The sequence below is a fragment of the Cuculus canorus genome, chromosome 2 (genome assembly GCF_017976375.1).
Source record: "Cuculus canorus isolate bCucCan1 chromosome 2, bCucCan1.pri, whole genome shotgun sequence".
Taxonomy (NCBI): domain Eukaryota; kingdom Metazoa; phylum Chordata; class Aves; order Cuculiformes; family Cuculidae; genus Cuculus; species Cuculus canorus.
In genome coordinates, this window is record NC_071402.1 from 121945180 (window position 1) to 121971075 (window position 25896).

Sequence of the window (25896 nt, forward strand, 5' to 3'; positions counted from 1 at the left end):
CTTTTGTGTTCTCATAGTTCTCTGAGTTTTCGGTGGTATTAGGTATCCCTAATTCTCTACTAACTGCTCTGTGAGGCAATGCTGTTGTCAGCTCTGTTGGAGGAGGACCTAGGAGTGTCTAAACAAAGAATTCAAATATCACAAAACATGTATGTTGACCTAAAAACCTCACCTCTGTGCAAACACAGCAGAGAAGAGACATCTGCCTATACTACAAGTGGTACTTGCAGATTTAGAAAAGATTAAATTTGTTTCACTCTACATATATTTTAATAACATCTTCAAAATTTATAGTTTTGTCCCTTTTTTAAGTCATGTGAGAACACACTCCCCTGGCGTCCAACGCATCATACAAAACCTTTACTTACAGAACATTCTTTAAGAAGTGTTTTCCTTCATACTAAAATCAGTCATCCATAAAAAAATACGTAAATCATCTCAGTGTTCTCCGCACAATTGCTTTCCCAGTAATTCCTACCACACACTGAAAAATTCTATCTATCTATATTTCAAGTGTTCTAGGAGTGAGTACAGGAACAGAAGTAGTGGGAGGTATGCTGGATGCCTTGACTTTTCTCACCTCAGAGGCTCTAACAACTATTTTTTTAGCAATGCTTGAGCCAGGCTTCAGCAGCCCCTTTTGTGAAACCATAACAGAAACAGCTGAAATGGAGAAGACTTGTTTCTAACAAGTACTGTAAAGAAAGCAAAGACCAAAGATCTTCAATGCAAAGGAATCAAAATTTTTGTTTTGGTTTGGTTTTGGGGTTTGTATTGTTTTAAGGAAGATTTAACTCAGGTAAAACAGAGCAAAACACTGCCAAATTGACAAAAGCCTATTCCTTAAGGAAATGGATGCTATCAAATTCCTCTTCCAATGATATATAATTTGCCACTCACTAGTGTTGTGCAATATTTTGCAAAAGCAAAGGCCCATTCAGCTTTCATTAAGTCTGAAATTTAGGTGCCTACATGTAAAGCAGATATCCATTGACTAATTATAGCATCCAACTGAGAAGACTGCTCAGCTCACCCTAAAGCAAACACCGTCTGGCCGTGAACATTTGGCTCCATCTATCACTCAGCCATACAGCTTTTGTATTGCAGATGAAAAAGAAAAAAAAAACAAGCAGTATTTCTTGAAAATAAGCATCTGACAGAGTTTTTAAAACAGAGGGGAAAAAGTCTTTATACACGAGAACTGACCTTCAAAGGCAGTCAGAAAAGCCTACGTACCTCTCAAATATTGTACAATTTAGTCTGTGTGCAAACGTAAAGGCAAATGTTATAAATCATATATGATAGCATTAGAAAAGATAATGCTGTTTCTTTTTAATTGAAATTATATCTGAGCAATTTTGTACGGTATCAAAATGCTGGCACTGGGAGCAGAAAGCAAGTAGAAGTTGATCATGAATTAAAACATGGTTTAGTTGCGCTGAGTTCCTTAGCTGAAAAAACAAAGCAAAACTAAACCAAAGACTAATCCTAAAATGAGAGCAGCTGCCCCCACCTTCAATGTAACGCATAAGGAAAGGAGAGACAACATTCCTACTTTGGGTTTGCCAGCCCAGGCAGTAAGTTCTTGTAACCACTGTTCAGATTAAACAGCCACCTAATATCTAGGTTCTGCTCAGAAAAGCAGATGGATAAAAATCTGCCCTGGGAAGGTGTCCACATTTTTATTCTCCATTACCAGAAAATACATTTGTGTCAGAGATACAGGAAACCAGCTGCTGTTTCATAAAGTACAGCTATATTTGCTATTTAGAAAGAGTAAGTTCAATATAAAAAGTCATTAAGCCGAACTGGCATACACAGACTAGGAGCCTATGCAAAGCAATATGAACAAACACTTTCACTCTCTGAGAAACTGATTAATAGTAGCCTGCAATAAACCCCATTAAAATGTACAGAAACTGCAATCAGAAAGATGGAGGTGAGTATTGCATAAACAATGAAGGAAGATCAGGATTCAGTTTTGCATCTGCTGCAACACAAATCAAAACAAGCATCTGTTTAGAACAGCACTGAATCATCATTGAAATTATATGACCCAGCAGTCAAAAGCAAAGAAAACATTATTAGCAGTTGTGTACTTCCCTTTGCAAGTAATCCTGTTAAATAATAACTGCATGGTTTAAAATAAATAAATAAACAAAACCATGTCAGATAACTTTGGCGGATCTAAAATACAAAGACAAAAGTTATCTTACAATCAGTTGCATGAAGCATTTTTCTAAACTTAAACTGGAGCAAACTGTTAAGACTTCATTAGAAAAAACCTGATGCTTTTGAAAAGGTTTTCTCTATGCGATTTAGAAAGCTTAAATCTATTTTTCCAAAGCAATTAAAATGCTTAGGTGTTTCAGAATGTTTGGCTTGAGATTTGTTTAACATACCAGTAGGATCTGCAATGACCAAATACCACACGCAAGAACATATTTGTACAACTCACATAAACCAACTCAGTCCCAAAAGTTCCTGGCTGTCTGCAGCACCTACGAGCTTGCTAGGGCTCTCTCACATGTACTAAGATTTCACATGTATACACTATAAATGCTTCTCAAAGGTCACAAAGCAGTCATATATTTCAAATGACATCACCATACTCCTGGCATTTCAGAGCTGTAAGCTATTCGACTGCAATATTTATATCTTTTAACATAAAAAAGATTACAATTTATCTGCTGTGTCTCCAACTATAAAGATTTTTAAACTCTATACTTAAAAAATGTTAATGGCATTACCCATGGGAAACCTTATAACTTCATAATATCCAGGAGCTTCTGTTCTCTTCACGGGTTCCATGAAGGGCCAAGCGCTTTGATGGCTCTTTGGTAAAGAAAAAAGTAAGGTATCTAATACGGAAACTCTACATTGGAAATAATTTAAAAATCTTTACAGAAGGTGAACTAGGACTAGCACTCACCTTCACCTGCTGCAGGATGTTTTTTAATGTGCTGTAAAGTTGATCTGGATCCTTGGGCTCTTTACTTCAAAGAAAATATGAATACAAAGAGATTACCTTTAATTCCTTATCTTCATTCCTATGGTATGTATCTTACACAAGTTTCAAGCATCTCTAAAGTTACAAGCATTTTATGGATGAGACCAAATTTTAAAAACAGAACAAAACTCACCCACCCCCACAGAAAAAAAACCCAAGCCCACTTAAGAATTCATCCCTTGCAGATTTTTTATTTATTTATTTTCCAGTGGAGGGAAGGAAATATCAAATTACATTGTTTAAAGACTTTTCTCAAAGGAACCTCCAATTTACTTCATCATTTTACTTTGTGCAGCACTTACCCTCTTTCTTTTCCACTTGGTTTCCAGCCAGTCTCTCCTGTACACCAACAACATGAGAGATTACAGGGGAACTACAGTAGGTCAAAACATTAACTGAGTTATTGCAACTCTAAAAAGATAAGCCATTTCAGCACTGCTGCAGTAAAATGGGTTTGTTCTAATAAAAGCTACTCCTAATAAACAACACAATCATCTAGCCTCCAGTCCCATTCAATTTTCCTATATGCCTCTTCCTCTAGGCTGCTGAAAAGAATATAAAATATTACTACATGAAACACACACTTTTTTCAATAATTCAATATCTATTTTACTACATTTGTAAAGAATAATGATGCAAAAGTTATCCAATTTGATTCCCTAGGGTCAGAGAATAAATTGCAGAAAAGCACAACTGAAAAAAAAAATCCCCCAAAAGATGATGATCAAACATTCTAATTTTATTTTGTCCTGTAAGTCTATGTTTAGCACAGATCGTGTCCTTGTACTGGAGTGCCAAAGGGAAATTGCTGACTACACTGTGATACAAATCAAAGAGAGATCACATGTAAATAAAATTACACACAAGTATATGAAAAAGTATCAGCCTGGAATGCCTTGGGGAAGTCTCATAGACAGCAATTGTAACTACAACAATCTTCATAAAAATCAAATGAACAGACCAAAACAATTACATTTTAATCAAAAAGAAATACGTAACTACATTACTATTTCTAGTCTTGTTCCTTTCTTGGGCTATTCTGCTTGTGTTCTACATTAAAAGAGGTTGATACATACTAATTCCAGGAATGCTTTCTATAGGAATCTGCCGTACTCCATCTTTGAAGCAAGAAAGGCCAGGATAAACTTTTCTTATCTGCGCTTGTTTCCTTTCTATGAGCTTTTTAATAATCTGAAATAAAACAGCAGAGAAAAAAAATTATTTGCTCAAAAGTAACTCAGAGGATTAATGCAAAACTGTGATGAACAGAAACACTCTTTCTTCCTCATCTTATGGTCCTTATAGATCCCTTGAAGCTGGTAACAGGGGTGAGCTGCCTGGGAGAACCCCAATTATGCAGATGAAGACAACAAGCCTCTCAGCTTCCTATTTAGGCACAAATCTGGAAGAAAAGGGAGTCACTGTTTGCTGTATTGATCACAAGCTGCACAGCTTCTGGCAAGGTGGCAGCAGAGGTAAGGAAGGAAATTTCCTGGAAACAGGTTTGACAACTGGATCTAATTCTAACAGCTGGTGCTTCTGAACTGCTTCCGCACAGCCTTTCAGCACACAAATTTCAAGGCACATATTGAATGCACACATTTCAATGCACAATCACGTTCATATTCCAAAATTTTAGAAAGACTTGTTCACTTCAAAGTCCCTACATAACCATAGGAGTTGCTTAGATATCAGATAGAGATGCTGTTACTGAAGATTGTCTCTCTAGTAAAGTCAGAATTATGCCACTCTTTGAAGCAGATATTCTACTCTGGTTGTAAATTCCAGAATAGGCTTTCCCAACTCTAGGGTACACTCTCTTCTGCTTTGCAATCTCATTACCTCAATTCTAAGGGATTTGCTTTAGTGCTCTTGATACATGCTTAAACGCTTACCTAAGCTTTGTGTGTCCTGAATATGTCACTTACGAAACGGCTTAATTCATAAGTAGGGGTAAACAAATGCACAGCCTCAGACCACCAATTTGAAAGACTATTTTCATTGGAAATAATAAAGATGGAAATATTTTTACTTTTAACACACATAGTATTTTCTCTCAAAGAAGAGGAAAATAAAAAATTAGACTTTCAGCAGAGGCTACAAATGTTAAGAGAAATACAGTATAAAACATCACCATGGCAAGACTCCAGCATAAAGTCAAAATACTTAGAAATTAATAGCTAAATCCACCTTATACTCTTCTTACAATTTAGGAACTAGTGGCTCTTCTTGATTAAAACAAGCTGTTCAATCAGTAAGACTGATTACTCACAAGTCAGGAGGTCACAAAACTTTGCGTAAAAGTATTTTTCATACTTTTTCAGAATGACAGTAAATGAGTTGCAATCAGTCAGGGCAAACTCACAAATGGTGGTCTGTGACTGGTATCCAGTGTCAGGTGAAATGGTCTTAGCAGCTGCAGGCAGATACTCTAATTCTTTAAATAAAAGCTTGGATCCCGAGAAAAACTTCACTTCTAAAAGGACAGACCTAGAGAATTCTGATGTCCAGTACTGGTCAATACCAGCAGTGAAAAAAAAAAATCAATAAGTAATCCATACTGTCAACATTCAAAATTCTACTTATAAAATCATAGAATAGTTAGGATTGGAAAGGATCTTAGAGATCATCTAGTTCCAACTCCCCCACCATGGGCAGGGATGGGACATCTCACTAAATCAGGCTGCCCAAGGCCCCATCCAACCTGGCCTTAAAATACCTTATGTCCAGGTATCATCTTCGTTGCTCTCGATTTGAGCAGACAAGCAAACATAAAGCTGCAAACTGTGAGGGCTATTTCTAAATTTCCTTGGAAAAGGGAGCATAAAAATCCTGATCTGTGTGTCAAACAGGCAATCCTAAAATGCACTTCCAAAGGTGTATACGTTTATTCTCAGAGAAGATACAACATAATCAGATAAGTGTATAAAACCAGCATAAGCCTGAGACGTCTGGAAGACCAAGGCACATTATCTCCAAGTGCTTTGGAACAATATGGATATCCTACCAAATAAGGGAGTGAAGAACGCAAAATAAGATATGCTAATAAAGCAATTCCAGAGTTCATGTTTTAAAAACTAACAAGTTTTTGGAAGTGACGTTGATGATTTGGTCCAAGAGCTGTTTTAATGCAGTTAAGCATGCCTGAGATGTAACAGGCTACAAGAGACACGTCCACTATCTGCCCACCCTGACAACACCCCGTCCTCAAGGGGAAGGTGACATGTCCAGTAGTAGACTGGGATCTGAAGAGTAACAAAACCAAGCAGAAATGAGAGGAAAAAAAATATGATCTATGTTGTATGGACATATGAAAACTTTCCCAATGGGTAAAGTTAAGGAGATGTCTAAACTAAATATATAGTGCTCAGATATTGTCTCTCTTTCCAAAAGAACTGGAAGGAAAATGATTGTTCCAAAAGTAAGCGTTAATAAGTCATGAGATTTGACCAACCTCAAAAGAACAAATTATTCTTGTAATTTGTATTTTTTTTAACAATCCAGGAATGTATTTAAACGTAACTGGAAACATCTTAATTATTTTGCTAATAAACTGCCTTTTTCTATGGAATATTATTACTAACTAAATAAAGAACATCCTACATAAACTCCAAAGAGGGAGAGACTGGAATTTAAGAGAGCTCACCCTTAATTTGTATATTAAAACAGTGGCGAAAAAATAATTCTCTTTCTTTCCAGTAAAATATAGGACATTCAGTACAAATACTCCACTCAAAAGTCATGCTAATGTAAACTACTGTCACTGGGGGAGGAGAAAAACATTTACAAAGCTACAGAACAAATCAATCTCACAAGATTTTGCTTAGTTATCATCTATGACAAAATTTATCTATTAAGTACTCCTCAAAGTATCAGTACTTTTCAACACTTCTGTTATCGTAATGTTAGTGAGGTAGAACTTAATGCTTCAACTGCAAAATTATGGTACCAGGAATTGGATTAAAAGATTTACTCTAACTAATAAAAGTATACATTCCAATGTTTTAAGCACTAAAGCAAAGAGAGCTAAGCTGGCACAGAATCGTTTCTAAATATCTAAATAGATTATGATGTTCAATGTTTCTTTTCAGCCTTTACCTCTTTTTGCTTTTTAATGATGACAGAAAATTCCGTGTAGGGAATCCTTGGGTTTAATTCACATCCCATTAATGTGGCACCCTCATAATCCTTGATGTAGCCAACATATTTTGCTTTTGGTACTTTAATATCTTTGGAGAAACCCTGAAGAACAAAAAACCTCAAGTTGTCATGATGCCATTTTCCCTTTACGTTTGTTTTAAATAAAATGCTATGATGATTTAGAATGAAATTCATGATAATGTTAATGTACAGATAACACAATGGAAAGAGGTACAAACCATGGTTCATAATGTTGCCAACACCTTTTGATGGGAGTCCCTTGATACAAGAATGGTTAATTGCTTACATGTACAGGAAAAGAAAGGAGATAGGGGAGATGAAGAGATGGGGGAAAATATTTTTATTGTGGACACATTTCCTGAATCTTTTTTTAAAAAAATGCTATTTTAATATTAAAGGATGCCAGTCCTGTAGTCGTTAGACAAAAAGTTGCTGTTGAAGTCAATGAGATGACAATAATTTTATAGCCAGAAAAAAATCAATTACTTTTTTTACTTTTGCACTCCAACTGAGAAAATAAGGGAACAAATCCTATGAAAACTTCCAAAATTGTAGTAGAGCCTTCATACAGTTCAAAAGTCAATTGCAAAACAAATCCACAAAAGATTTCACCAAGACAGTAAAAAGCAGTGTAGAACTCTCACTTTGGCTGCAATTTATTCTTCTTGTACAGCAGTATCTATGAAACCTCAGCAAAAATCAAGAACCCAACCAGGACTTCTGCCTCTCAATTTACTATTAAAGGCTTCAGACTTACACAGAGCCTTCAGATTGGGGGAGGGCTATTTCAGATATCAAAAGGGTCTGTCTGCACAGATCTCATAGCAGTATCAAAAGTGCAGCTTTTATTCATTTTGAATGTGTGAAGAGCAAATTGTATCAGCTTTATAAAGAATCATAGAACAGCTGAGGTTGGAAGTGACTTAAGGAGGTCATCTAGTCCCATCCTTCCTCAGAGTACGTCTCAATCAGATCTGGTTGCTCAAGGCCATGTCCAATACTGAAGGCTGCTAAGGACAGAGATTCCACAACTTCCCTGGGAAATATTTTCCAGTATTTCACAACCCTTAGGACAGAAATTTTAAAAAACCCCCAAAAAACAAACAACCCACAGTTCCCTTCTAGAAAGAAGTTTCTAGTTGCAATTTCAAATGATCAGACTTGTGTTCATGGCCTCTGGTCCTACTGCTGTACATCTTTGAAAACAGTCTGACTCCATCTTTGTTCTATCATCCGATCAGATAGCCAACACCTGCTTAATTTATCAAATCTATTTGACAGATTTAGAGATCACAATCTTTCCTGAACTTGAACCTCATGCTTCAAATCAGGAGGGGCTGTAAGCACAGGTCAGGTAAGTTCTAATGTGCTGTAGGTATGTCTGGTCCTTCTTCACACTTCTTATAGACTCAGTAGAGGAACCGAATGAATGAAGAAGCAGCCCATATTCAACTGGTTTTTAGGCTTTACAAATTAATAGGCTATACTGTACACCCTATTCAGATCATTCCATCAAAGTAAAATTTATTATAAATCAATATCATTACACAAGATAAACACAGAGCACATTTTGTACACGAAACATATACACATAAAACTGTAGTATGCATTTTATCCAACTACTTTGTCACATCTAGTTGTTTAGTTCATCACTGCTAGATGTTAACTTCTTGCACCAAGTAATTTCTTAAGCCGACTTACTTGTTTTTTGAAGTAGCCAATAGCATATTCATCTGCATACGTGAGAAAGTTGAGGATGTTGTGTTTGATATGGTACTCCTTCAGATGGTTCATTAGGTGAGTCCCATAACCCTGTGTGAAATATATGAGGAAAAAGCCATTACAAAGCCTACAGGTACTGCGCATACTAGAAACTGTGGCCCAAGGGTTATTACAAACTGTTTTTCAAAACGCATGCCTTCCTCTAGATCCCATTTTAAAGATTTTCTCATGACTAACTTGTGCTGAGCCGCTCTCAAGTTTACACTGTTTTCAGCGCTGAAAGTGCATCCCCAACAGGGAACACAAAATATCCCAGCTTCTAGTGTCTTGTTCACTTTCCATCTAAAAGAGACCAAAAACTAGACTCTCTATAGGGTGAACTGCCGCTGAAGAGGTACATTGTCCTAGAAGATGAAATTCAAGGTCCACACACTACTTTTTAAGTTAGATATCAACTATTAATAGTCACATATTTCAACAATAACAAACCTACCTATATTGTAATAGGTCATCCTTTATTAGCCAAATCACTTAAAAAATGCAAAGCAGTAGGAGTATTGAAATGACTCCTTTTAGAGAAACCTGTTCTGAGATGAGATCAAATCTCTGTTTTATTGTTCTGTGTACCTGTAGCAGAAACAGCCTCTGCCTCAAAGGATTTATAATCTAAACTTATCACAGGGTTTAAAAGGAAATAGTGAAATAGTTATTACCATAATAAGCAGCAGAAAATTATTGAGTCCACAATCAAATAAACAGCTATGGCTTCTGACTGCACAAAGGAATAATTTCCATTTTTATTCAATCCCAAAGTAAACAAAAGGTTCTATTTATTCGCATTCCCAAGTAAGCTATAGTCTCCCCCTTCTACTGTGAGATGAAGAAATGTGAAATAGACAGGAAAGTCCATAATAATATGTTGTTCCTGTATATGTTCCAATTTTAACACCATGGAGAATAACAGGACACTTACAGAAATACACACAGAATGGTTTTGGGTAGTCTGTTCTTGAAAACTGGGTAAATTTTTACCTATGTACATAAGCCAGAAAAAATAAACTAGAATATCATAGTACCATAGCATCATAGTACAGTTTGGGTTGGAAGGGACCTTAAAGATCACCTAGTTCCAACCTCTCTGCCATCGGCAGGGACATCCCACTAGATCAGGCTGCCCAAGGCCCCATCCAACCTGGCCTTGAACATCTCCAGGGATAGGACATCCACAACCTCCCTGGGCAACCTATGCCAGTGCCTCACCACTCTCATAGTGAAGAATATAGAGTTCTGATTTAATTCACAATGTGTAATAGCCTCAATCATGGAAATAACCACATGACAGCAAGTTAGGTTACTGTCAAAGCTCAATAAAAGAAATTTCATAGTGACATTCTCTTTAAAAACCTACCACTCTAGGTACAAAATTTCAGTGCATTAGTCCTTCCCTTGCAGCTAATGTTTGGATCATGTGTTATTCAGACCACATATTCAAACTTAAGACCTCATACGTGTAAAAAGTAGTAGTTCTGAGGAAGCTCTTAAATCCTTATGTTCACTTGCTAGATTAACACATGCACATATCATGCATGGCATCAAAGAAGTAGTTTGACAACTTACAATGTTAAGTGGTGCAGCATTTCTTAGAAATCAGAAGTGCTCAAGATAATGAAAAGACTTGAAATTGCAAATTTGAGTTCTCAAATTCTTTGAAGAGGACAAAAACTCTAAACCAAAATTTTTAATGGAAAACGTTTTCTTTAAATGTAAGCTCATGTCCACGAACTAGCCAAGCTCCTCACTTCCTTTCTCATCAACAGGGTGAAAGAAACAGTACGAGCAACTGACATTTTATTTACACCTGAAACATTGCAATTCATTCCAGTAATTCTAAAGTAATTCTACATTCTAAATCTCTGACAAAAAGTGTCCACTTCGCATCTGAAAGAGAATCCAACAATTATGATGACAATTAAAACACTTTTTGCTAACTTATTATTTTTATAACCTTCAAAGGATTTATTCATGCTCAGAAACACTTGACAAAGTCTAACAATCCTAAAAGGAAACTAAGCCACCTACTCTAAAATTTAAAATAATTTTGTAACATGAGATCAAACTATCTCCAAAACAATCTGACTTTTAAGTACCACATATAAGGGAAAGCAGTACCCACATTTCTTACTCCACCTTCAAACAGAATTAAAATAGGACCTGAATTCTCCTGAGAGCAGGAAGTTTACCCATGTGTGAACAAATATTGTTTTTTCAGTTACCTGCTGGTAGGGATCCACTTATACAGATCAGAATGTGGGAAGGCAAAATTTCAGTAACAGTCAACTGATACAGCGAGGCACCCAGAGCGTAACAGAATAAATTGCACATCACGTGTGCAAAAGCAGCCTAGAAGGCTCTTTAAAAGGGTCAAATTAATTTGCCCTATTATATTCCATAAGGTTATTCCTAGAGAATCACAACACACCTCTGGCAGCTTAACTTGTGTAGCGCAGTTTGTTGCTTTAGTAGAAGGGAAACACCTTTTATTAATTAGTCAAGCTCAGAACAGACATAACTTAAGCACATTCCATTATTGTTTGCATTTCCTAAAACACTTTGGATACTTTTATGACAGGTCACTGCTAAGTGCAAGGGAATGATCCTCTCTAACACCACAGTTGGATAAAATGCAATATAACCCAAGCACTAACCGTTGTCACAGGCTTTCAATCCTACTGTGTTACCCTTTCACACCCAGAGGTCTTCCCTTCACAAAAGGGAACACGATTTCTGCATGTTCAAGTGCTAGATACTCTGAATTAACGCCCGTCTTTGCTGTAACAGTTTCAACTGAAAAGCAAAGCTATAGCACCATCTAAAGGCAAAACCCTGAATCAGATGGTCACAGATCTACCTGCAATCCGCTGGAAAGAAGGAGCAATCTCCTTGTGTTCATAGTGCTCTGTACTCTTTCAACACAGGTACTAATTTTCCACACTCAGAGAATATTTGATAAAATTAAGTTAAGAAAGAGTGTATAGAATAGATCATGTGCTTATTTTGAGATACAAAACTAAACTTAAGGTTTTTTATATATCGCATGAAATCAAAATGAGCTAAATCATTTGTGACTGAACACAAACTACTGTCGCACACAAGTAATACTTATTTCAGTGCGTTACGCTACACAGAGAGGCAATTACTGCAGGCAGAGGAGTACCTAGTCCAAGAATGAAAGGCTACTGGCCATTATTTTTGTGCAGAGAAAATTTTATTTATTTCATTAATTACAAGTAATCCTATTATTATGCTGATGAGTCTAAATTTGCACATTTGTTGAAGTTTTGTGTATTATATTCAGAATCACTGCACCTTTCAATTTCAGTATATTTTATGTTTGGCAACTCAGTCATATATTCAATATGACTAGCAAAACTAGAAGCATATGCAGGAGTGAATGGCACTCAATATACACTTAATAAACTAGTAGAGAATTATTTTTACCTTGACTTGCTCATTGGAAGTCACAGCACAGAAAACAATCTCCGTAAATCCTTGAGAGGGGAACATCCGGAAACAGATACCACCAATAACACGACCATCTTTTATTAATGCAAGGGTCTTGTGTTTCCTAAGACAAAACCAACAGTCACTTTAATTCATGTGCATAGTACATAAAGTGTCATTACCTTCCTTTTTTCAGAAACTTGATTCACTTCTTTCCATGGTGCTAATGCAATTGTATATGCCTCTCTTAAGTTATCTGCTTGTATCTACAGAAGATCTGCTATTTTAACATTATGCTTTGGATTTTCCATAAAATTTGTCATGCATGCAGCAAGGTCCTGGGGTCTTGCCAGTATCCCTAGTACTAGGGCAATGTCCAATAAATAATAGCTGTATTTCGCTTTCAGTGACTCTATTGCTGATAGTTATGCCATTGCACAGTTCTCAGGATGATTTGACTCTGACTAAATCAGGAATTAATGGAATTACAGGACAGTAAGTCCTTTCTAAGGGATTCCTGTTTCCTTGCATGCACTATTTATAGCTAAGCAATCAGTTTCAAATGCAGCTGATAAAGCAAGAAAAGATACATTGTATTTAGTGGAATCAAAACCAGAATAAATACCTATTTTTGTTGTATTCACATTGACTGTCAGGAAAGACATAACCAGGTGCAACCTGAACTCTTCTGTCAAGGATTAAGAATTTTAGTGTCATCCTGAAGGTCTGAAAAGATTCACACTGCACTTGTTGTCTAGATTATTCAGTACATGGTATCATATAAATTGTATAAACACTAGAACATATATACAGAAGATATCCTGGGGAGAGGAGGTTGGTGCCAAAAGGGAGCCCCTTCCAAAAACGGGTATTCTGAAGAGTAGATATATATTATGTGCCACCGTTAAAGGAGATTTTATACATTTTATATATTCTTTTTTTCTTCTACTTATTTTGATGCCTTTTCTTTGTGGAATGACAGCAGCAATGTAGTAGCTTCAACTTTTAATTTTGTTTACTAATGTTTGAGTTGTTTAAGCAACAAGATTCATTAAGGACAGCCATTTCAGAAATAAGAATATTAAAGGCAGTAATAGGTAAGGTAACACAGAGAAATTTGGGAAGAGAATCGATGGGCTCTAGTACTTCCTATTTGATGTAGGCTTGTGTGTATCCACTGTACAGGAGAGGTTCCCAGTGTGCGTTGCTGGATCATCTGGATCTGCCATAATCATGGCAGATGCCGGGGCTTTGTGAGCTATCCAGGTAACGTGCGCCAATTCCTTTGGCTAAACTGTTTGCCACCGGCACATAAAGGAGGGCATTTTCTTATTGTAGCAACATCCATACCTCTTTCTGAAGCATAGACCACTCTCCAGACTGATGCCTATACTGAAGAGCACCTAAACTACCAAGAGGACTCTCAACCTACTACAAGTGTCTTTCCCAATAAGGGACAACCCAGAGAAATATGGGAGAAGGCCATGGCTCAACATCACTACTTCAAAATTTTGCTTTGATGTTCAGTTCTGGGGGAACCCGTTTTCTTTCTCTGCTTGAGATCACAGTGCTGCTAAGGCTCCTAAACTCAGACAAGATCTGGGTGCTACCTCTCTCCCCTAAGCAAGTTGCACTTACCCCAGCCAGGAGAGATAAAATAGCCTGGACTGCTGCTGGCTGTCATTGAGACAAGCATTGTTTCCCTCTGAATAACACAGGAGAAAGCCCTAGGATCAGTTTCCTGTGCCTGGAGACTGAACTGCCCAACAGATACCGGCACTGACCTGTTTGTGCTTCAGACCCAGCAGCAGCAGTGTTTGCTGGCACTGAAAGAGTATTGCCAAGGGAACACTAGTGAGCCTAAAAGCAGAGGAAACCATTCCAGACATGTTTTCATAAATGCTGCAGCTACAATACCAGGCACAAAGACAGAGGCTGATATTACCGATGGTAGAGAAAGGCTTTTCCACAAGCCAGGATAGGCAGCTGGCTGCCTTCAGCTCAGTCAAAGCTTCTCAAGGTCTCTGCTGACACACAGCAATAACCCACAGCCATCCTTCACTGTGAAGTGCTGCAGTCAGTGTGGAAAACCCATAAGCTATCCTCGGGTGTGGATTGCTCAGAGGCAGAAACATTGGGAGGACATTCTAGTCGAAAGGAAGCAGGTTCTACAGCGAAGGCAACAGTGGAAGAGTGGACATATCTGAGGAGAACCCCCTGTCATGCTTGAGTAGCTGAAGCACAATTCAGTCAGGACACTAGAGTGGGTGGAGGATCATGTGTAACCTGTGGATGCTGCTACAGCTAATATGTTTCTTTTCAAGTGCCTGTAGTGCAGACTTGAACCCAACGCAAGACAGAAAAGTTGCACTGATAAGAGAAAAGCAATGTGCTTGGGTGAGGAGTGATTCAAAGCTTTCTCCCATGCTGACTTAAATGCTGCTGTTCTTCATAAATCCCACCAGTTCTTCTCATTGAAAAACTTAAGTCTTTGCTGTCATACAGTTCACAATCTCCACAGACAGAGGACGGAGCAACCTGCAAGTTAGTATGGGCCTGGAAACCACTAATAAGCACTATAATCACTTTCTGACTTTTTCAGTTCTAACATTCAAAAATATGACAGGTCATAACCTTCCCTACAAGCCCGCTTCCTACAACGACAAGCCACTTGTCACTAATACAGCCATCAAGATGGTATTTGGGTACAATCCTATTAGACTGACCAGGAGCTACAGGGGCTTTAAAAGATGGGGTAAGGGTAGCATGAGCAGAGCTGCCCTCCACACCACCTCAGCTGGCCCCTTCCTACGGCACTGCCTGCAATGAGCAGTACTCACGGATCAAAGACCAAGCGCGTGATGTATTCCTTTGGCATTCGAGGCAGCTGATGGGAGAACACATTCTGCAAACCAACCAGCCACATCATGATCTTCTTGTTTGGCTTTTGGTTCAGGGAATTGCCAACCACATGGAATTCAATCACCCCTCTGCGCTCCTCCAGCCTCGCCGCTTCATCCCGGGCAGAGTGTGCTGAGAGGAAGTTGGTCTGCGTCACATAAAAGAGGAACAAAATCACATTTTGGAGATTTCATATCCTCTGACAAAACAGCCTTAAGGAACAAACAACTGAACTCCATTCTTTTTTCCAAGCTATCACTTTACAAAATTAGAGTTGCCAACGATTATCATTTTTTTAGCAGAAGTGACACCATCAAATAAGCTGCATATAAGTCTACACTACAGTGTGCAAAGGCTTATTCAAACTTCTTTCAGTAAAGATTAGGTAACAACAGTGATGGTTATGACTCAAGTAATTCTAAAATCTCTTGGGCAACAGCATGCAGCCAGTCAAAGTCTATGCCACTAAGTCTTCACATTTTCTGTAGTCTAGCTGGCTTAGACAAAAGCAGTGGATTCACTTACACATATTACAAATCACATATTTTAATGGCTGTGCAGCCAAAATTACATTTTTTCATTAGTAGAGCCTTCCGCTATATGGCACTATCGTAAGAGATGAAAAAGAACATTTTAATTTCTACTGATTTTCCTGTTACAAACCTAACAATTGCACCCATATATTTGAATGGAGAGGAAATTAATACAGATAATTTATTTGACTTTCTTTTTCCGAGATAACTTTACAGTGCCAAAATATCTCTGCATGCACATACTGTTTACTTTTTAGAGCAAAGTTTGGCTGCTGGGTTTTTAGTCATTGCCAGCCCCAACAGCCAGCCTGGCAGAGCATTTGTAATATGCAGAGCCATCAGTCACAATATATAGTTTCAGGAAGAAATGTAGGCGGTTCCAAATCTTCAGCGGTCTCTAGCTAAACCTTGGCAAACAAGAGCTGCTGGCAAAACATAGCCTTGTGAAGGGAACAGAAGGAAGAAAAGCCAGCCAAAATAAAAAAAAAAGTGTGCAATTCTGTACATGGCACAATTCTGCAATTCTGTTTGTTTTTCTCTTCCAGCAGAAAAAAAGAGCAACTGTGGAAGACTGAGCAAATAACTGTTTTGATCGGCCCTTCTGCACTAGAAAGAGGGTTTAACTTTGAATCTATCATTCTACTGCAAGATTTAAAGCTCATTTACACTGTTTTACGAGATACATCTATGATTAAAACTAAAAAGCATACTCTGGAACTTTTCTGTAACAGTAAGTATCTTGCAAAATAACTTGGGATCTACTTCTATTTTTTTACTATCGCTAGTTTCTAAATCTCTTTGCAAACAGCACACAATGCATAAAAAACTGTGGAACTAGTCTTCACGTTAATAATGCATTTCATCAATATTTTTGGCTCAACTAATCATATTTTTTTAAAGTCTCTTTTTTTCTTACTGACAGTATGGTAGGCTTTGTGGATTTTTAGCTTACCATACTCTATCCAAGTGGAAGATTTATTTAGAACAGACACTCTTTCAAACAGAGCATTTGCAACAACAGGTCTATATATTTCTCACCTCTGGCCCAAGCATGGCTGCAGGATCTGTAATTGTTGACATTACTTCATTGATTAACTCGATAGGAATATCTCCTACAACTCTTGGTCTTTTTGAATCCTCCAGAGAATAGGGTTCGTTATTTTTTCTCTTTTCTCCTGTAAAACAAAACTAGGACAAATTAGAAACAACCAAACTCTCACAGTCTAGTACTTCTGTTATACTCTTTAGTTTGTACTCCAAGTTTTGTTTTTTTAATGTTTTTTTAATCCCTAAAGAAAGAGAGAAATGAATGAAACCTGAACAAAACATCAGATACAATTTTGTCTTTGCAGTGAGATTTTAGGATGAAGCAGGATGAATATACGTTTCCTTCTCCTATACCTCTAAGTTCACAGTGGAAGTATTGGCTTTTATTTTTTCTTTAACATCCCCTGCAGTGAACTTTCTTACTTTTTAAATAGTTATTCATATGTGAACAGAGCTTCCTTCTTATTTTCCAGGGGAATAATTTATTGCTTTAAAACAAATCTTTTTTTAAGCAATTTGTGAAAAGGTTTCTCAAAACCCAGGTACACAAAACCTTTTCCAAATACTCACCATTACCTTCACAGATATGTACAATTCATGAATTCTACAAAAGGCACGCTGAATTTCCATGCATCACATTATTCACACATTTATTCATTCCATTCTTAATCAGCTCATTATTGTCTCTTCTAATTGTCTGAAATGGGATGCTTTACAACTGATAGTTTCCTGAACTCCTATTTAAAACTAGTTTTGCATCTGTGTGTTTCAACTCAGTAGTGCAGAGGGCAATTCAAATGGCAGCTCAGCTGCACAACTTATTAGTTTGTCAATTCCATATTTCTCTTTGCAATCACAAAAAAACCCAAAACTTTTTCTAGTTGCTATTTACTACTCATTTTACTGATCTGTAACAAAGAAATCTTTCACTCATTCCCACTTTTAAGATCGTTTTGCAATTTGCCACTTAAAGAAAGCTGCAGCTTATGGGCCTCCTTAAGATTCTCTGTAGCAAACACCAAGGCTAAGAATCCACTTAGCTTTTCCTGCTTCCTTGAGGATGTACTTTACATGAGCTCACGATCATCTCTCTGACCTATAAACTCAAGATCCTGATAGGCTCATTAATCCTGAGGTGTTTGAAAAAGGGTTTATTAGGAGAATTTATGCATTCAACAACTTTCTTCCCCACAACTTTATTTTTCTTTTTAACCTGACCTCATTTAGGTTTTAAATTTAACCTGGTTGGTGCAATTGCTATTTTCTTTATTGCTCAAAAGTATGCAGTTTCAGCATCCTAGAAGATTTTAAAAAAAAAACAAAATACAATGGCTGCTTCTACTGTACCTTTTTAATTTAAACAAACCTCTTTTCATGAGTCATAATATTTGTACTACAAGTAAAATGTTTCCCAGTAACCTCTGACACCCGCAGACCTTTCCCCATTTTAGCTGAATTTAAACAAAACTTTTTTTTTCCCCTAAATACATTTGCCTTTCTGCTAGTTAAACATTACTATAGCTGAGAAAAAGTATGTGTGTGTGTGTATCTTTTAGCAAAAACCCCTCAAGGTCACTTGCAGAGTGAAGGCAATGGTCACCATATATTGTAACTACTGATAATGTTGTCAGAACCCAAAAAGCAAGTCTCTCTCTTCATTACCTAAGTTTGGGTCAAGGGCAGAAGAAACTTTGCAAGCAGGACTCATGTTCCCACTGTTGGGTTGCTCCAGAGATGAAGGACTTGTATTGTATGAAACAGATCTTGCAACAGGAGGAGGGTTGATAACTGCAACGGCATAAAAGACAAACACAAGAATTGAGGACATGGAACCCATTACACTGCTGGCTGAAGGACTTTCACAACAACAGACCCAACTTCACACCACCACCTGCCAAGTAACAGCTAACATTGTGCAACAGAGCAGTGCCACTAATTTGCAAGCAGAGACATTAAAGCTTTATCTCAACATATTTTTCTAAACTTTTGCCAAACAAGCCAAACAAGGGAGCATATTACTGTTGGATGACAGACATCGCAAGTGCCAGGCTTTATTATTCTGCAGTGTTGAGTGCAAGCTAAGAAAACAAACTTCCTTCACATAACTGCCAAGCCTGCTGGTGTTTAGCTTCAGGAAAAGGCTACTTTTGTAGGGGTCTACTGAAAAGCAAAATCTCTCATCATTCAGCTTCAGCTGCCCACCTTAACAATATTCAAAGACTTGCTGGACAAATCAAACTCAAGAGAGGGAGAAGTTTTTGCAGCAGTTAAAAGGATGAAACTTATTTTAAATGACCACAGACTAACATATCTCTGATATTTTTATTATTTTTTTTTAAAACACTCATCTCAAATCATCCAGTTTTCATTTGTGCCAGGGCTTTTGGCAGGCAGAGGCATGAGGTGACAGGTCATAGTCTGGACACCTGCAGTCTTTTTCTTTGCATGCCTTTAGGCTGGTGTCATCACCAGCAACAGCTCTTTTGTGCCATATTCATGCAAAGAATCCAGTGCTTAAGAGGTGCACATTGAAATGAAGTACTGCAGAAATGCACATGATAGAATGAAGTCAGAGCAATATGATTTTAGAGTTGCAATGAACTTGTGCCTAAGGCATAACTCACCACTTCATGGTATAGACCAGGAATTTCTCACAAAAAAAAGCCTGCATCTGTCACAGTGGAATTTCCCTGCTAGTCTAGAAAATTCACTATCAGATAAAGTGCTGACATGATGGTCTTGTCAACAGATAAGCAAGATCTTTTTCAAAATGCTGAACTGTTACAAAATATTAACTAAATTAAAATTAAATTAATTAAATTAAAATTAAATATCTCTAGTCTTCACATCCTAAAATACTGAAAATTGACATCAACTCAAGCTGCATAAATGGATTTTAAATACTTTTGAGCAGAATGGTAGAGGAGAAGGAGAAGGAGAAGGAGAAGGAGAAGGAGAAGGAGAAGGAGAAAGGGAAACTATCATCAATGTCTCCCTACATTTTTAAGGACGACCTATACCTCAGTACTCTCTGTACTTTCAGTTTCTCAGTACTCTAACTGAAGAAAATTGAATAAACCTAAAGAATAGCCTATGAGGCACATTAATAAGAATCAAAGCAAGGAAAAACTATGCAAAACCAAGAAAATCAAAGGCATGTGTGCAAAAGCAATACAGCATCTGATGTACAAGTTCCCTACATACCTACTGATACAGTCAGAGGACTGGCATGGGTTGCCATGAAAGGGAACTACTGTCCAGAAGTGACCTGCTGCAGCCATTTACCCACTTGTCACTCTCCCTTGCCCACATTTCGTGCACTTGTGCCACTTCAACACTCAGCCTATTTGCCTCAGCACTAAGCTTGATCCATTGGCAGCATTAATTAGCTGGATTTTATTGTCAAAACGGGATCTTCATATGAGGAAACACCAGAAAATCAGGCACTTGTGCTTACTTGAGACAGACTGATTTCAGTATAGCCTGCTATTTATAAAGCTGTATATCTAAGTCGCGTTCCTTAGAATTCATCACTTGCACAGGTTTATCTTTATATTCAGGTTCTCTCCAGCCCACCACTAAATGCAAATTACCTGTCTGGATTCCCAGCTGGCCAGTTTGGGAACTAGACACCATAAAATCTTGATCCCAAATGGGAGAATTCTGGCTGTACACTTCTTCTTCCAGCATTGAGAGAAACCTAGGCACAAAACCAGGTGAAATATTGACTTAATAGGATCATTCAGAACAGGTTCATTTTCAGAATAAGCATTTGCAACATTTTTAATTTAAAAATATTTAATGATTCAGGAAGAAAATGCTGTTGGCCAATTCCTTTCTTTAAAGAAAACAAACACACACACAAAATCACAACCCAGAGTGGGCGTTAAGTATCCTAGTTCAGTAGAGTGCTTTCACCTATGAAAATTTATCTTTGATTATAAGCAATATTTATTCAATTTTCAAACGCAGAAACAGTTACAAGCTACTTCTACAGAACAAAACTGTGCATTAATAAGAAAGCTACAAGTTGACAGATGCCAAGGTACTCACATTGTACAATGATGAAAAAATATGTCTATTTTGATAAACTGGTGTTTTGCAGATAGATTTGATTTCTTGCCTCGCACAGATTTATCAAATCCCAGTTTTAGTTATTAACAATGCTCTTAGGAAGATATTTTCATTCCTTTAAATGTGCTACTGTAATATTTAATTGCATGCTCGTGCTTGCGTAATACTATTTTTAATCTTACTTTATTACACTTACAGAAACAGCATGATTTTAAACCACTCTCAGTAGTATTATATGTGAGACAAATCCCACAGATCAGACTATCCAGCACACCTGCCTTCACAGGGCTAATACATCGATTCCCTTTCAAAATTAAAATAGATGTTTATCCTATGTTGCACAAAATGGGTTTTCAGACCAGAAGTTGACAGGGCACATTTTTACTCTCTAGTCATCTATATGTATAGAAACTGCCCAGCTGAAACCAAGAGGGCTGTTGAGTATGACTTTCTTGAACAGGAAAAGAATATTCAGGACCAAGTTCTACTCTTGTATTTTATACAAAGGACATTAACACCTAGGCACTGTGATGTGCAGTGCTAGCTGCTATCTATATAAGGGATAACGGCTAAAAGATTTGTAACAGCTATTTGACCATCTGTGATGGTGCAGAAGCACACATTAAACTTTAACAAAAACATTTACAGGCAGCACAGAGGATCTGTGCTCAGACCTCTTAGTGACTATTTTCTAGGTACACACAGAAATAACCTGTGGGTGCTCCCTTTGGCCAGGAAGGAGTGGCCAGGACAGCCAGGAGCCCTGCACTGAAGCCAGGCACTGGCTCCATGCTCTGAGTCACAGCTCCTTCACAGGATTCACTCTGTGTAACGCCAGCAGAGACAAATGCTTCAGACAAGTACAGCCCATAAAAGATTCAAAACACTATTCATATTTCCCACAGATCATCAAATAATGCTTGTCTTTCTCTTTTCCCCCAGCAGAATATTAAAAAGGAACTGCAGTGAATGATAATGCTTTGCAAATTACTTTTCTAGGCTGTAAAATGCAGTGGAAACATAGGGGTGTATGCACACCTCCTTCCTTTGCAAATCTGCTCCTTTTATCAATGTGGTGTTAAGTCCTTTTTTTATACCTGTTTCAGGGCAATATCATAATCCTATTCCCAGATACACACAAACATTTCTGTATCCACACCAGTCTACTCCAGAGATGGTTTAGATTCTTCAAAGTGGTAAAAGACACTGTTAATATTAGTAGCAGCAAAAAATCCTGGCTCTACGCAGCTTTGGAAAGCCCACGTTGTTTATCATCCTCCTGAGGACTAACCAAACTCAATCCTCAGACAGTAGCTTGCATAGCATCAATGCCACCAGCTCTCCTGTAGGATCAGTTTCTTTGTTGTTAGGGGGGACAAACTTGAAATAAGGGCTAGAGAGCCAAGCCACCTTCACAAAATAAGGATATTTTTGAAGTGATACACTATTTTAAGAGGAAGCATACAATGATACTGTCAGCACCGCCCCCCTTAACCATCCATTAAACGTTTGAAATTAAGTACTGTCAAAGTTGAGCATGTTTTGATATAATTTATTCTTCTACATAGCACAATATGCAATTAACGTCATTTAATTGTGAAAGATCATCATCCATGTTCCAGTACTGGCACAGAGGGTCAATATGAAATTATGAGTTTAGGATTCACTGATGCAACTTTATACCGACTACTCTCTTCTTTGTCAAATGAACACATCTCTTCTGGGGGTTGGGTGACTATGACAATACCAAATTAAACTGAAATTCTTAGGTGTATATAAAATCCAGTACAACATTCCCTTTTTTACTGCTCCATCACAAAAGCAGAAGCGAACATACGTTTTTGCAGATCTAGACTTATGTTGCTTCCAAGAACTACAGAAAAAGAAAGAAAGTGACCAACAATACCTGCTAATAGCCAATACACACAATTCCCCAGCAAGACAAATAATCCTTTTTATAACGTAAAGCCCTAGGACAAAACAAAACAAGTCCTTGTGTACATAAAATACACTAATTCAAGGTATGGCAGAAAAAGCTGCAATATGTACTTGTAACTGAGTAAAAGAAGAAATTATTTTCAGCTGCAGGTAATTTTTCCATTTTCATGCCGAAGTTGCATACTACTGCTTAACCTTGAATGTAGGCACATTGCAGCCCCTTACTTTGGAAAATGGGTGAGGATTAGTGTTCGTTTCTCTTGAGGAAGCTTGTCTTTTTCTTGCCTGGCCTGCTCCAGCAGTTGCCGTCTCATTACAGTAAAAACAGAGCGAAGCAATGTCCTACCGAAAACGTGGGTGGTTTCATACCGAGGTAGACTGTCACAGAACTGAGGGACATTGCAGTAACAAAGCCACCTGTAAAGGGGAAAAAGGCAGATAATTATCATCATCTAACATATGAATTAATGCAATAAAACCACTACCCACTTCATTTATAGTGCAGCTGAGTGCCATATGACCATATAAATCATTTCCACATCATGTCAGGACAGAGTTAAGCAGCATTTAGATTGCCCAGTTTTTTAAAGAAATGACAGTGAAGTACTTTTAAGTCTCCATATATTCTTCTTCTCTGCAGTCTAGTTTCCACAAAGCATTCCTGTTCCAGACAATAATCACAGATCACATAAAATACATGTGGATGTCGGGGATTCTCTCCACAGCTCATTCATTCAGACTCCCACATCTCCTGCCTGCAACTCTGAAGACCCCTAGACTGGCCCATTTTCCCTTTTAAACTTCTACATTTCTCTGCATAGACACATAAAGGGTGACACTTTTAACTAGCTCCATCCCAATTCGACTGAACCCCCACCCCAGTTTCCCACCAGCTGGCTTCTTCCCATCACACCCTGACTTGATGCTCTTCATTTATGAGTAATTCCTTCCACAATGAGTTTTTCATTAAGAAGTGCATATGAAATATAACATGTCATGTTAGTCTTCTTGGAAAAGGGATTGTGGGACTGAAGAGTTAAATCAGGAGCCCACTGACTATGTAGGTCACAATATCTGTTAATGTTATAAACAGGATTTTGGTATCTGCAAGTACTTGAACAGTTAATGGTATCTGTAGCTTTAGCAATATCAGACCACAAACATTATGAAAGCTCTAACAATGAAAGGAAAATGTTAAGAATTGGATGCAGACAGAGTGTGCTGGATCCTGTGTGGGTTTCATCATCCAGACCCAAATTACAGCCTGTCTGAAAATGCCCTCCCAAACTCTGTGTGTCTTAAAATTTGCAAAGACAAGAGTTGCAAAAGAGTTGTGAGATACAGTTGTTTGCAGATGTCTAATCCCTGTTCTTGGCTGATAAAGCATACCTCTAAAAACACAAGGATGCATGTGAAACTCTGATATGGTTTCACATAGATCATCAGGTTTTCAAATTAAGTCAGTGACTGCAAGAACTCACGAGGCGCACCTATGGCGCAGAGCAGCTTCCTCAGCATCCCAAGCAGTACCTCAACCACTGCAAAGCGGAGAAGCTCACAATGACAAGATAGATCAGATGGAAAGAGGCAGCACTTTGGGTCAGAAGGAATCTCAGGGACTCCAGGCAGAAAAGTTTAAGAAACCACAAGTGACAAGATGATTAACAACATAAGTCACCAACCAGAGCCAATGCCAGCTATTGATTCCTAATAAATGTCAACTCCAACCAACCCCGGACACCTGACATCAAGACCCACCAAACATGGTCTTAGGAACTTCATTGGTTATCGGTAACTGTCCTTTACGCCAGGTAGTTATTTGAGGTGACAAGTCATCTGAAGAACATCCCGGTCAGACACAGACGCAGCACAGTCTGCCATATCACCAGCCACAGCCTCAACTCACAACAGTGTTTAGTTCCTTCATGGAGCTGAGGTTTGTTAAAGGTAAGGCCACCAGGAAAGAGGGCAGAAGGTGGTGCTCATCCTCAGCCAGAAAAAGCGGCCCTGGCTGTTCCTGGGAACAGATGTGCTGACAGAGACTTTGGCTAACTGCTGCTTGCACTCACAAACAGCACATTAACTATTGTTTCGATAAAAGCAAAACTAAGACAGACACAGCTTTTTACCCTAGCTCTTCTTCCCCAAGTCATTAAATTATTCTTCTGAATTCTGACAACTTATTAAAAGGTCATAAGAAGAACTATCATTTTAAGGAATCTGACAGTATCTATTCACCATTTAGCACATACAAAATTTTTCAAATCTTTCATGATTTGGTTTCAAACTGTGATACTCTGCAATGCCTAATTTTATTTTTTTTTTTAAATAAACTTGCCTGAATTCTTAGTACATGAAATAAGAACCTTCCGTGAGGTCCATCGCTTTATCAGATAAGAGTGACTTTGCAAACACAGTTGAAAAAGAGTTGTTAGATACAGACGTTCACAGACCGTTGCTCCATGTTCTTGGCTGATAAAGCACACCTCTCAAAACACATGGATGCGTGTAAGCAAGACTTGTTACAAGCAAAAGCAGCGTTACCTGGTATAATTCACTTTATACCCTGCAATATCATCGTTGGGCGATCTTAGTCTTCGCTGAGAAGGTGTCTCCAAATGCCAGTAGTTAATGCGGTTCAGAAACATTTTAGCCAGTTCCACTATCGTTTGCCTTTCCTTTGAGGGCAAGTGGCTAAATTTGTACTGCACAAAATTATTCACACCCTTAAAACAGAAGAAAATTCCATTTAATTATTCAGCCATAATTTTTATAGGAGTGTCCTCAAACATTCCTCATTTTATGTTTATTAACTTGGATTACATGGAAAAGAAAACAAACACCAGAGAACAGGAACTCTTTGCTCAGTTACTCATGTAGCTGCCACAAGCTGGTTCCCCTGCACACAGCAGTACGTATATCCAGATGTTCTTATTTTATCTACCTCCAGCAGCTGACTTAAAGGGAAAAAAGGAAAATTCTTTATTTTTCTATGCTTTTCAAAGTAAA

General features: G+C 37.8%; 1 protein-coding gene across 3 annotated transcripts in view; it reads right to left on the reverse strand.

Annotated features, from left to right (window-relative positions):
* The window catches only part of KAT2B (lysine acetyltransferase 2B), a 43782-nt gene that overhangs the window by 2222 nt on the left and 15664 nt on the right, over positions 1 to 25896 (reverse strand). Inside the window, exons 5-17 of one of the 3 annotated variants that reach the window (XM_054058663.1) lie at positions 25432 to 25613; positions 23113 to 23304; positions 20469 to 20575; positions 18538 to 18663; positions 16867 to 17003; positions 15235 to 15443; positions 12392 to 12518; positions 8873 to 8983; positions 7109 to 7252; positions 4087 to 4201; positions 3313 to 3349; positions 2933 to 2996; positions 2751 to 2835 (exon numbers count right to left, since the gene is read on the reverse strand). In XM_054058663.1, the coding sequence (XP_053914638.1) occupies positions 2751 to 2835; positions 2933 to 2996; positions 3313 to 3349; positions 4087 to 4201; positions 7109 to 7252; positions 8873 to 8983; positions 12392 to 12518; positions 15235 to 15443; positions 16867 to 17003; positions 18538 to 18663; positions 20469 to 20575; positions 23113 to 23304; positions 25432 to 25613 (1636 nt within the window). Of the gene's footprint in view, positions 1 to 2750; positions 2836 to 2932; positions 2997 to 3312; positions 3384 to 4086; positions 4202 to 7108; positions 7253 to 8872; positions 8984 to 12391; positions 12519 to 15234; positions 15444 to 16866; positions 17004 to 18537; positions 18664 to 20468; positions 20576 to 23112; positions 23305 to 25431; positions 25614 to 25896 lie in introns of those variants that run through there. The other 2 variants (XM_054058664.1, XM_054058665.1) reach the window with 2 other exon arrangements.